Genomic DNA, 13,028 nt, shown 5'->3' with positions numbered 1-13,028 from the left:
TATTAATAAACAGCATAGCACCCACATTGGTTTCTCTCTCTCTCTCTCTTTCCCAAGCAGACTTAATGAAGCCAAGTTTGCAAATGAAACATAATTTCAAAGACAGGCGTGTTGTCGGTAGGTCTAGGGATGATGTATGCCTGTTCTTGCTCGTTAGCAGCTGTCTCTTTAATTACTGCAGATGCTAACGAGATGCTAACAGCATATGGTGGCAGAGAGAGGAGATGCACTTTGCACCAAAGTAGAATTTGTTTTGATGGTGGCCAGCTGGGAAAGAGGTGGCAGGACTGAGGTCACTTGGGATTTTTGTCTCTACCCTTCCTGTTTTCATCTTCACCCTAGTTGGCATAAAATATTGCACAAGAAAATACTGAAACACTCCTGGGGACCAGCTATGTAGTTTCACTATAGGTCTGATCCAAACACAGTTGAAGTCAATATCTCAATCCACTGATAACAGTTTTCAGAGTGATGTCTCTCTAGTTCCCCCCCTCCTCTCAAATAAATGCCTTTCACACTCATCCTATTAATTTCCATCTCTTCTCCCCTGCTTCAGCACCTCACTTTCAGTCCACTATAATCATACACACCTGACTGCTGAGGTTGACACTTTTTCAGCTGGGAGTCTACTGGCTCCTTTTGCTTACTGCGTTGTCCTTAACTTTTAATTGCACAAGAATCAAAGACTTCCATTTCTTTTATTGTTAGAATGAAATTGTGTGACCATTTAGTAAGTGAAGAAGAAACAACAGGAAGCATTTATTTCATGTATCTAAGGATTGACTTATGAGGCACATGGCTATGGAGAGTTGTAGAATCTGGATTTTTTTTTTTTGTACTGATGAGACAGATTCATAGAGGATATATGAATCCATTCCTGATTATTGACCATGCTGGCTGGGACTGATGGGAGGTGGAGTCCAACAACATTTGGAGGGCCACAGTTTCCCCATCATTGTAGAGGAAGGCAGATTTATGTCCAGCTTGTCTCTTAACTTCATAGTGCTGGAAGCTCTGAGTGAACAATAGTTAATGGATTCCTTTTTAGTTGTCATATACCCTTTTCAGAAGAACCAGGTCCTGGCTATTGTCGGAGATTGATTCTAGGTTATATGGCTCATTGACTTGATCCAATAATGGGTAAGAATGAACATGGAGAATTAAATTACAGAAAAACTTGTAGAAAACCACACCAGTCAACCCAGATACCTACTGAATAAACCACTTGAGATAGCCCTTTATGGTCTACTTTATCTTCTGAAGTCTTTGTTCATGCCTTGTCCATCCCCATGTATTGGATATTTTGTGCTGCCCAATTGAGCCTACCCTTTGAAAAAAGAGTAGGGTTATAATCCCTGTAGATCAGTTATCTTTGGTGAAATTCTATAATTTATAAAGTTCACACATGCTTTTTCACTGATTTGTTTCTCAAACCACCCCGTACCTCAGCATTAATAGCTGGCATATATTCTGAAAACACCTTATCCATCATTTTGTTTGTGTGAAAAGCCAACTGAAACAATTGACTTGTATTTTGCAAATAGTAGGATTTTTCTGATAAGATTATCCAATGAAATACCATACAAAAGCAAATGGAGCAGGATCCAAAGTTAATAAACAACATAATCATTAGCCAAACTTTGATTTTATTACAACACTGGTCATTTCTGTGTATTTGAAGCATGTTCTCCTGGGTCTAGCAAATAATAACTATTGTTTTTGTTTTTGTTGTTTTTGTTGTTACATGGAAGTACAGTGGTGCCTCGCAAGACAAATTTAATTCGTTCCACGAGTGAATTCGTTTTGCGAAAAATTCGTCTTGCGAATCGCGGTTTCCCATAGGAATGCATTGAAATTTCTTTTTTTTTGCCCATAGGAACGCATTAATTAAATTTCAATGCATTCCTAGGGGAAACTGCAATTCACAAGATGAATTTTTCGCAAAACGAATTCATCTTGCGAGTCACCATCAGATCGCAAGACACATTCGTCTTGCGAAAAAATTGTCTTGCAGGGCATTTGTCTTGCAAGGTACCACTGTAGTGTTTAATAAAATCAGCCTCCATTGCAAGTTTGATTTGGAAACAGCAGCTTATTTTAGGTATTGCAAGGGATGTTGTATCTAATGCCCTGTCTTCCTCCCTTCTCTTTAGGAGTGTGCAGGTGAACCTCTGTTCATGCTTTACTGTGCCATCAAACAGCAGATGGAGAAGGGACCCATTGATGCTATCACTGGAGAGGCTCGCTACTCCTTAAGTGAAGACAAGCTCATCCGTCAACAAATCGACTACAAAATGCTGGTTAGTGCAAGTGGGTTTTCAGGAATCTGATCAGCAGGGTCGATGTTATTGGGGCGTAAGAAATTCCACTGCAAAATTTTGCATTCCCCAAAATTTCCAACCTAATGACTGGAAAAGGGGGTAAAGCTTCCAAGGCTTCTCATTCTCTTGCCCACTTCCCTCTGCATTCCCCCAATATGCAACCATAGGGCAATGTGGCAAATCTCATGCAAATATATTTTACCTTTTTCTCTCATATAGACACTGAACTGTGTGAACCCTGAGAATGAGAATGCTCCTGAGATCCCGGTCAAGGTTCTAAACTGTGACACCATCACACAAGTGAAGGAGAAGCTTTTGGATGCTGTGTATAAAGGAGTCCCTTACTCACAGAGACCTAAGGCAGGGGACATGGATCTGGGTAAGTTGCAGAGATGTTTGCTGTGCAGTCAGTGTATACTAAAGGGTGGATTTACACAACCAGTTCATACTGCATTTGTACTTGCAGAGAGGTAGCTGTGTTAGCTTGTTGCAGGAAAAGTTCTTGTGGAACTTTAAAGAGTAACATACTTATTTGGAGCACCAGCTTGCATTGACTTTATCATATACAAAGGTCTCTAGTCCATGAAAGTATATGCTACCCAAATAAAATCTGTTAGTCTTTAAGGTGTCATCTGCTGCCAACCACTTTCCTCCCCACAGCCTTTTCCCTACTGCCACTTTCCCCAAAGCTGGGCTCTGATACAGAGAGTCCATCAACTGCCTTACAGGAAAGGCTGCATGAAGGTAAGTGGTTGGCAGGTGACTTAGCATCCCAGACCTGCTTGCATACATTTTAGCTTAGATATCAGGCCTTTAAAACACACATTCTTTAGGCCTGATTGGGCCTGTCCTGGGTTTACACTAATGAGTCTGCCATTGTCCAATGTAGTTTGAAACTTAGATGCCCTTCAATTTGCAAGCGAGGTCATCCTTCAATCTCCTGTGGGGGAAAATGTTCTTAATATGTATTTGCTGGTCCTAGCACATCATTAGATGCTTCACCATGGAATGTAAGAAGGAGCAAGTCTCAGTGCTGCATTCTGTACTTTAGTCTTCTAAATTCTGCATTTGTAAAGATTCCACACATAACATCCTGAAATTAGATTAATTAGGAAGAGCTATACATTTTCTCATTGACACTTGCTGTGAATAACCTGAATAGATTGTTGGACCCAAAGTTTGGAAGCCAGTGTTTTCACTGGCTGAGACAGTAGTGCTCAGTCGGCATTGAAAATTTGAGATTCCCAATAAGGGAAAATAAAAGGAACACGGGTGAGCTGCAGATATTTCTGTTGCTTGGAGATTCACTGAACGGGGTCAAGCAATAGGATGGTGCTGCTCAAGAACAGTGGTATCCCATTTTTGCAAATGGAGTACAGACAGGAGAAAACGGGTCAGGTATGCTCCATCCAAATGTTTGGCCAGCCTCATCAGCCTGGCTGCTGGCAGTGCACAGGACAGCCAAGGGTTTAAAGTGGGGTGTGGCTTTTAAAAACTGTTTGTGCCACGCCTCACTCACATGCTCTCCATGCCTTTCGTTCTGTGATCTGTCCAAAGTGAGCACGATCCCCAGTGACCCCATGCCCTTCTCTTCCATCGGTGCAGAGTGGCGGCAGGGCAGGATGGCTCGGATAATACTGCAAGATGAAGATGTCACGACAAAGATCGACAATGACTGGAAAAGGCTCAACACTCTCGCCCATTACCAGGTGTGGTGGTCCACTGCCTTTAGCCGTAGAGGTGTGGCACATCTAAGTGCAGGGTTCAGTCAACTTTAGATGCTTCATGTGTACAGTATGAGAGAAGGGCACTGCAGACAACCTCTGCATCTTATACAAGAGAAATGCATGATACACTCCGACTGTGATCCAGATATTGCGTAATGTAGATTAACACACTTCGTAAGTCACAAACAGGACAGTTCCTGAGTATATTGCCAAAGAATTAATCTAGAGTGGTCTTTTAGTATATACCCTGCTGCACCCTTTTGGACATCTAAGGGGGGTTGGCTCAGCCTTTCAAAAGGGATCCAATTTGAAATGACATGGGTTGTGCACCAGTGGGACCCACTCACTGCTTGCCTTTCGCAGCTGCCTGCGGATAGTAGGCCACCTGGTCACTTGCCAACTTTCTGCATTCACAGTCAGCCTCGCTGGGGCAAGGGACTGTCAGGTTTCCATCCTCTACACACCTGAGTATCACCTAGCCCAACATGGCTTCCCCTCAGAAAGGATTAAGGCAGGGGCAGGTAACCGTTTACAGCCCAAGGGCCGCATTCCCTTCTGGACACCTTTGAGGGCCACATGCCCTCAAGGGGAGGGGCAGAGGCAGAAATGGGTGGAGCAGTGGATGGATATTTATTTTTGTACAGCAGGCTTTGTACACACACACACACACACACACCCTATCCTCCATACAGCCATGCAAAACACATAAGGAAGGGTGCACAGCAGAATCAGTGAGGGATGTGGCCTAGGCAGAGTTCTGAGAGCCAGAGTTCTGGAGGGCCATATTTGGCCTTTAGGCCTCAGGTTCCCAACCCCTGAATTGAGGGGTAGTGTACATGTGGGGGGGGGTATTTCCTCAAAGGGGGGCAGTTTTTAGGACAATACCTAGCTAAATGTTTTAGAATGCGAGGAAGATACATGAAAAAAAGAGAAAATGTTAAAAAATCTGGAAAGTTAGAATTTCCCTCAGAGCAAGTTAGCTGAGGAGAGGATAGAATGGGGATGTTGACCTGCAAGTGTAATCAGACTACCTCAGCTTCCATTTTTTCCCCTGAGGCATGATGGTCCATTGGTCCATTGTATCGAACTGCCTTTGGGGCTTTGGGAACCCGCTGAATAGGCAATTGCAATTTCAGCTTGTCTTAGTGTGAGGAGCTATTGGGATGAGAGATGCATGATATGTGGATCTGAAAAGTCCATTCAATCTTTGTTTTGGTAATATTCTTGCTATAGGTGACAGATGGTTCCTCTGTGGCCCTGGTGCCCAAGCAGAATTCAGCTTACAACATTTCCAACTCCTCCACCTTCACCAAATCACTCAGCAGATATGGTAAGTGAGAAAACAGCCATCACTGCTTGTTGTCTGGGATTCAGGAACAGTCTGGAGATTAGGAATCAGTCTGCCTGAAGCAAAGGCAGAGCAGAAAAGATTCAGTATTCCAGCCAAAGCGGCTTTTTCTTAACCCCTTTCCAATGTCTCATGCATCAGTTTTGGAAGAGAAAATCACCCAAGCCCACCTCAGTGCTACTTATAGCAAACCTACCAACATTGCCACTTCAGAAATTATTCTTCTGATTCTGTCTCATCCCTCTACCTCAGGGTCCCCAAACTACGGCCCCCGGGCCGGATGCGGCCCAATCGGCCTCCCAATCCGGCCCGCGACGACCCCCGCTGCCGCTGCCCGCTCTTATGGCGCGCGGCGCGGCGATCTTAAAAATCGGCAAAAAAAACGCCGAAAATCCTTTGTGCGCATGCGTATGGGCCTCTCCCGACCCAGAAGAGGTCATTTCCGATGCACTTCCGGGTCGGGGGAGGCCCATACGCATGCGCACAAGCGATTTCCGGCGATTTTTCCCCGTGCGTGTGCGCACGGGCGCGCACTCCCCCGCCCTCCGGCCCGCTGCGCGCGCACTCCCCTACCCTCCGGCCCGCCACGCGGTCGGCGCGGCGGGCACCGGCCCGCTGCGCGGTAAGTCTGGGGACCCCTGCTCTACCTGTTGACTCGTTGCTTCTGCGAAACTTGTATTTTTCGTCAGGGTCTCTTAGTTAAAGTCCCTGGCAAGAATAAAGTTCCATGTTAGTTGATGAGGACAAGTAAGGTATCTATTGTGACACACCCTTAAGATTAGCACTTTGTTGCAGAAAGGGTGTGGTGGGGGGAGAACTACAGCTCTTTAACATTTGTTTAAGGAGTGTTTTGATTTGAGCAGAACTTCCTGTGCACAGGCATTGGATACAACCCAGTGTGTTTGAAGAAAGTGTTTCCTTTCATCTTCCCCCTTCAAAATGCAAAAGTAGCCAGTTAAAACTAGCAGAGTAGAAAAAGATGTGTGTGTGTCTGTCTGTCTGTTTAACCATATTTAGCCTGCCGTTCCTCCTCAGAGATCCCAGGGGTCCTTCAGAAGTATCTTATATGAATGGCACACCAGGTTGATGTCTCATGTATTTGATAGAACATGTATTTGGGCAGATTAGAACTGGAGAGAACCCTGCCAACAGCGTGAGATGGTCTTAGGCAGGCATCCCCAAACTGCGGCCCTCCAGATGTTTTGGCCTACAACTCCCATGATCCCTAGCTAACAGGAACAGTGGTCAGGGATGATGGGAATTGTAGTCCAAAACATCTGGAGGGCCGAAGTTTGGGGATACTTGGTCTTAGGTTTCAGCAGCTTTCGCTCACTGCTTGCAGTTCCCCTGGCAATAAAAAAAGGAAGGAAGAAGTCCAATGGTTAATAGAGCCACCCAGCCTATGAACTTTCGTTGCCTGGTTCTAAAGCAGGGGTCGGCAAGGTTTACCTCGCCTGGGCCGGTTCACTCCAGCTGAGATCCCTTCATGGGCCGGATTGCGATAGCGCATAAGCACGCCCGCCCGTGATTTTCAGCGTCTGCACAGACACGATTTTTGGTGCCGCGGAAGCAAATCCCTGCGCCGCACTGCACTGGTTTAGCACAACGCGCAGGGACTTGCCAAGCGGGCCGCTCAGTTCAGGGGTGGCTCGTGGGCTGGTTAAACTACCACCGTGGGCCGCTTGCGGCCCATGGGCCTTACGTTTCCTACCCCTGTTCTAAAGGGTAGCCCAACACGAATCTTATACTCTTGGTGGTGTGACAGGCCTTGCTGCAAACTAAGTGAGATGAAGGGAGGACAGCTGAGGCTGGAAGGCAGTGAAGGAGGGAGAGGCGGTTCCCATTGCATGTGGTTTCCTCACAGAGAGTATGCTCCGGACAGCCAGCAGTCCTGACAGCCTCCGTTCCCGGACCCCCATGATCACTCCTGACCTGGAGAGCGGCACCAAGCTGTGGCACCTGGTGAAGAATCATGATCACATGGACCAGCGAGAAGGTGACCGCGGCAGCAAGATGGTCTCAGAAATCTACTTGACCCGCCTGCTAGCCACCAAGGTAAATCAGAAGGAAGGAAGATGCATTCTAAAGTTTGAGTATATGTACAGATTGCCAAGTCACACAGAGAATCTTGTGGGTCTTTTTTTGCAATTGTTTTTATTGATTTTCATATTATATATTTATGCATTCTTACAATATTAATCCTAATCAGCCCACTTGGCCTGGTGATAGGCATGGGCCCAGGTTCTTCTGCCCCTCAATATATGCAGAGGGACCTGGCTTCGTTCTTTTAAACTCTTCACCTACCTACGGAGCATTTCTGGCCCCAGTTACATTTGGCCAAAAGGGAAAAAATGAAAAAAACCCAATACCCAGCTGCAAATACTAGTTTTGCATCCTAGCTGTTGACGAAGCAAAACTGAATCCCAGCCTCCGGTTGCTGCAATCACTGATTTCCCCTGTGCTCATTGTTCATATGCTTGATAGACGCCCTCATTTTATCAGCACTCTGCATCAGCAAAAGCCGAGGCAAGGGAGCTTTAAAAGTCCAATGGCTACTCACACTGTGTAATTGCTGCCCTGGTTTCTGATGTAAATCAAATGGTCAATAATATAAGATTTGTACAAAAGCAAACAAAAATAATATTGTCGAGTTCTGAGAACTGGAGAAAGCCATATTAATTGCAGGAGCTGGTATGCAAATGGCACATCCAAATCTCTCTCTCTCACTCTCCCCTACTTTATTCCCAGACCAAATAATAAATTGTAATAATCTACCATAGCTATTTATTTTCTCACTGGAGGTTGGCTGCTGTGTTACTGCTCATCCTGAATCAAAAACACTCCTCCAAGAGCAGGTGGGGACAGGCTAATTTTTGCAATTTTCAGAGGAATGTGAAGGAATATTTTGGGGGGTAGGCACAAAAATTGCCAGAGTTCTCAATGCTGTAGCAAGCCGCCAGCTACCACGTCCCCCCCCCCCAAAATGCCCCCAATGCAAAGTGGATTCGGGGATAAAAATTAATAGTGGTGTCTGCCACAGACCACCTTGACAATCTTCATTAGGATGGATTAGGTGGGTTGTCAGCTGGCTCAGCATGTGCCATCTAGCTTCAAACAGCCCTAATGGATGGATACCAAGAGGGTATCGTCTGGTGCCCCCATGGGGAAATGGTTGCACTCTGTGACAGTCTGCTATGGCTAAGCCTACTTCTGAATTGCAGATGAAACACACATGGCAGATTGCTTAGATTCCTTGCGTTTTACTATGTAAAACAGCCTTACTTACTTTGTAAAACAGTCTTACTAGTAGAGTAGGCCCAAGAGCAGGTGTCACCTCATCTGCTTTGTCTATGGATGTTGTGAAGAGATTAGATCACTTCTGGGATGCCCTGCAAAATCCAACAAAACCCTGTACATTTCTGTGGCTTTCACTGGCAATGCCAGTGTCATTTCAGGGCATAACTTTTCTTCTTATAATCTCAATGGGATCTTTATGCTTTCCAAGCAGACTATGCCTTCATTCCATTGCCATTGTTTTTCTACATCCAGGGAACCTTGCAGAAGTTTGTTGATGACCTCTTTGAGACCATATTCAGCACCGCCCATCGAGGGAGTGCCTTGCCTCTCGCCATCAAATACATGTTTGATTTTCTGGATGAACAAGCTGATAAGCACCAGATCAATGACTACGATGTCAGGCACACTTGGAAGAGTAATTGGTAAGTAGGGCCCACAACTCGATTGTAAAACGCAAGCTGTGCATGCAGAAGAGAGTCTCCAGGTGGGGTGGTCTGCAACCCTGGAGAGCTCCTGTCACTCAGTGTAGAATCAGATACTATATGCAACTCTGGGCCTGCCTAATTCAGCTCTGCCTGTTGCTGGCATGTGGCCTTTGGGGGAGTGGGCAACAAGGAAATGTGGGATTGAAAGGAAATTTGGGATTGAAAGGAAATTTGGAATTGAAAGGATTCCCAACCTTGGTGTAGAGAATGCTGAGCTAGGAAACCTCACTGGAACTCTTGGTTTGCCCCAGTTTTTCTCAGATAAGGGATCAAGTGGTAGAAATCGCTTTAGTCGTGTGGGAAACCAAGTTCCCAAAGGTGGAAAATGAATGTACTTAAATTCCACTTTTTTTCCTAGGGTAGGTGAAGCCTCCAATATGCATTCAAACAGTTTATGCTAGATCACTTTCTGCTGGCCCATCAGAGCCAGTGCTCTGGCTCTGGGAGTTGGGCATTCTGCCCTGGATCAGTGCAAATTGAATGTAAGCTTATATAACCATCATAACTAATTATGATGGTGAAGTTTGCTCCAATCTTTAGCTAAGAATACGGTAGGAAAGTTGGCACCAGCAGCATGCATAGCACTAGAGAGCCAAATTCTGTCTTCCTATCCATTTATACCAGAGCACAGGGGGATTTGGGTGCTCAGCGAGTGGTGAGATGCGACAAGCCCTCTGCTACATGCAAGGTTTCATGTCTCCCCACTGTGTTCTTCCCTTCTGCCGATTTCATCTCTCAGATCCTCTAAACCATTTCTGGGGACAAGAACATAACACTCTCATCTCTGGCATTTGTTAAATGGAAGTCCAAATTGCTTTTGTATAGTTCAGTAACTGTCAGTAATTAGCCAGGCTGAAAAAGAAACATTTTTAAATGGCGATATGAGAGCATGGAAATGCTTGGAACTGATTTATCGCTATGCTTTCTGTAATAAAGGAAGAGTCGGTGTGTTGGGAGGGGAAAGAAGGCAGAGAGGGAAGAATCCCAATGATGCCTGGTTTCCAATTCAACAGAGTCCAGGGAGGCAGGCCCCTGCATACTAATGGTCATGCTTATTCCAGGGTGATAATTCAATGTGCAGAGTTCATTTCTTGAGATCATTTCCTGAAATTAAAATGTGCATGTGTGCCCAGCACTCATAGAAGAATACTATGGAGCCAAGCATTTGGTGTTTGAGTCAAATGTATTCATGGGAACCTATGCCTTAGGTGTTATACCTGTGTGCCATGGCTATACAACTTCAGACTGCAGCTGAGAGTCCAGATCATGGAATACTCCTCCCATGCGCACACAAAAATCATTCCACATAGAAAATGAGATTCCAGGGAGAATGAATTTGGATTAGCCTTCTCCCTTACATGGTAGGTTTCTATGTGAGGGAATCTCTCCTAGCTAGAACTAGGCTCAGAAGCTGTGAGGAATTTGGAGAGGGGGTATCCTCAGAAATCTCAATGTGTAGGCAGGGGTCTGAAACTTGGTTCTCTCTCAGAGAGAGATTGCTTGAGCTTCCCCAACAGCTGTGAATTTCAGGGGAAAGGAAATAAGAGTCACTCAGCTGTACAGCATGGATTTTGAAGACCCAGTCAAAAGAAACATGAATTCTGGGTTGGGATGGGCCTGGAGCAAGTGGCAGAAAGGGGAAGAAGAGCTAACAAATCACATTTCCAAATCACTACCACCTATGGAGATTCAGAGAGAATATCTGCCCTGTTTTCTGAGATTCTGACTAGCCAAAGGTTATTGCCAGCCAGGGCCCTGTTTTTAGCTACCAAATAATGTGTTTCCCCAGCCTGACTTTCCTCCTTTCTTTGCCTTTGCAGTCTACCTCTGCGCTTTTGGGTGAATGTGATTAAGAACCCCCAGTTTGTGTTTGACATTCACAAGAACAGTATTACTGATGCCTGCCTATCAGTGGTGGCTCAGACATTCATGGACTCCTGCTCAACTTCTGAGCACAAGCTAGGGAAAGACTCTCCCTCCAATAAACTACTGTACGCCAAGGACATCCCCAACTATAAGAGCTGGGTAGAAAGGTGAGTGGCTTCAACAATGGGGAGGTGGCCTTGCAAGATGCAGCTATGTAAGAAGAGTTGCTTTTGTAATGTGTGTTCTGAATGACTGGAGAGCCTGGCAAAACTGTGCATACCTGCGCAGTGTCTGAAGAAGCGTGCATGCACATGAAAGCTCATACCAATGACAAACTTAGTTGGTCTTTAAGGTGCTGCTGGAAGGAATTTTTTTACAGTGGTACCTCGACATCCAAATGACTCGACTTCCGAAGGTTTTGACTTCCGAAGTCTGCAAACCCGAAAGTCTTTTTGCCGCGCGTGCGTTCTGCGCAGAAGCACAAAACCGCACTTCGCACATGCGCAAAACAGGCACTTCGACAACCAAAGACTTTGACTTACGAAGAGCGCCGCGGAACGGTTCGCCTTCGTAAGTCGAGGTACCACTGTATTTTGTTTCGACTGTACATACCTGTGTATGAAAGAACCTCCCAGGACTGGAGGGTGAAGAAATCTTCCTAGCCAATTGGAAAAGACAGATTGGTTGGTTTTTCAAAGCGAGGACAATTGCTCTCTGTCCTCAATGACTAATAAATAAAGCACATTGGGGGGAATGGGGGAAGAATGGAGGCAGCCGTTTATAATGAAACGGCTGCCAGTGTGATTTGTAGGGGAAGGAGCAGAGCAAAATCTCTAGCCAAAGGAGCTTGCAATCTTAATTAATTTTTTAAAAAGTGCAAGCATGTCATATTGGGTAAGATGAAGGCAGGTTTTGCAGTTCATAGATTTTACCAAGAAGGTTCTGGTTCACTTTTCCAGGCATGTTTGTCTTGTTAACAAATTATTTCCCCCACCCCACAAAAAGTTTTCCTACTGAAAATGAGTTACTCAAGAAGAGCGGAATTCATTGGAGGCAGCTCAATTCTGTGAAAGACCTGTCTGTTGCTACCATCACCACCAAATTGATATACCAAGCAAAACCATGACATTTTTCCACCTCAGCTGACAAAGAGGGGGGAAATTGACAGAGGAGCATGCTGTGAAAATGGGGTTGAAGCCTTAGTTCTTCCCACCAGCCTGTTTGCAGCATGAGAAGCAGTTTCCTTGAGCTCATAGGCCCCCATGGAAAATGTGTAAGAAATGACTGGGACACTGTTAAGTAGGTTTGCTCAAAGAATCTCCTTCCTCCTTTTTTTTGCTGGACACTGCACTTCACTTAATTTTAAAAAAGTTCTAGCAGCATTTTAATTTCCTCAGACCTGTTGTTCTTCACAGCATGTCTAGATTTCAGGATTTGGGGTGGTAGTGTGGAGTTGTCAATTTGTTTATAAGTTTCCTGGGGACCTGAGGAGTGTAGCGACTTCATCTTTCTGCGCCACTTGTGATGTGGATGGATGGAAGGTGTCTTAGCTTAAGAAAGATAAAAAGGAAGCTTACAGGTACTGTGCATTGAATTGGGCATCCTCAGCAGCTGCAAGGAAGGGCCCAGCACAACCAGAAGTCTTCTTGAAGCAGTGAACCCCACAGCCACTTAGAGAAGATGAGGGGAAATCCTTGCCACTGGTGTCTCCAGATGTCTGCCTCCTTTGCGCTCCAAATGTATCTGTGGTTTTGGGTAGGAAAGTGCCCTTGTAAGCATCTTAACACCATCTCTCTTGGCAGAGAATGTGGCCAAAGGATAGGGGAGGCCTTTGATCTTCACCTCCCAGAGGCAATATGTTGCCATTTGCTCCTGACCAGATGCCTGACACAGCATTGCTCCACTTTTCTTGGTTTCTTGAGGACGCAATGATGTTCTTCAATTATCCCAGCTGTGCCACAGCTTTTAATTCAAACTGTATTAA

At 45.3% G+C, this 13,028-nt stretch overlaps 1 protein-coding gene across 4 annotated transcripts in view; it reads left to right on the top strand.

Annotated features, from left to right (window-relative positions):
* The window catches only part of PLXNA1 (plexin A1), a 303,760-nt gene that overhangs the window by 275,061 nt on the left and 15,671 nt on the right, over positions 1-13,028 (top strand). For 2 of the 4 annotated variants that reach the window (XM_035106473.2, XM_035106474.2), the window contains exons 24-30: positions 2,154-2,300; positions 2,541-2,700; positions 3,879-4,030; positions 5,282-5,378; positions 7,261-7,451; positions 8,946-9,115; positions 10,999-11,211. In XM_035106473.2, coding sequence (XP_034962364.2) covers positions 2,154-2,300; positions 2,541-2,700; positions 3,879-4,030; positions 5,282-5,378; positions 7,261-7,451; positions 8,946-9,115; positions 10,999-11,211 — 1,130 coding nt within the window. The remainder of the gene's footprint in view (positions 1-2,153; positions 2,301-2,540; positions 2,701-3,878; positions 4,031-5,281; positions 5,379-7,260; positions 7,452-8,945; positions 9,116-10,998; positions 11,212-13,028) is intronic. The other 2 variants (XM_035106479.2, XM_035106478.2) reach the window with 2 other exon arrangements.

This window comes from Zootoca vivipara, chromosome 2 (genome assembly GCF_963506605.1).
Source record: "Zootoca vivipara chromosome 2, rZooViv1.1, whole genome shotgun sequence".
In the NCBI taxonomy this organism is placed as follows: Eukaryota; Metazoa; Chordata; class Lepidosauria; order Squamata; family Lacertidae; genus Zootoca; species Zootoca vivipara.
The sequence above is the reverse complement of the archived record's forward strand: the minus strand, read 5'-3'. Positions and strand labels throughout refer to the sequence as shown.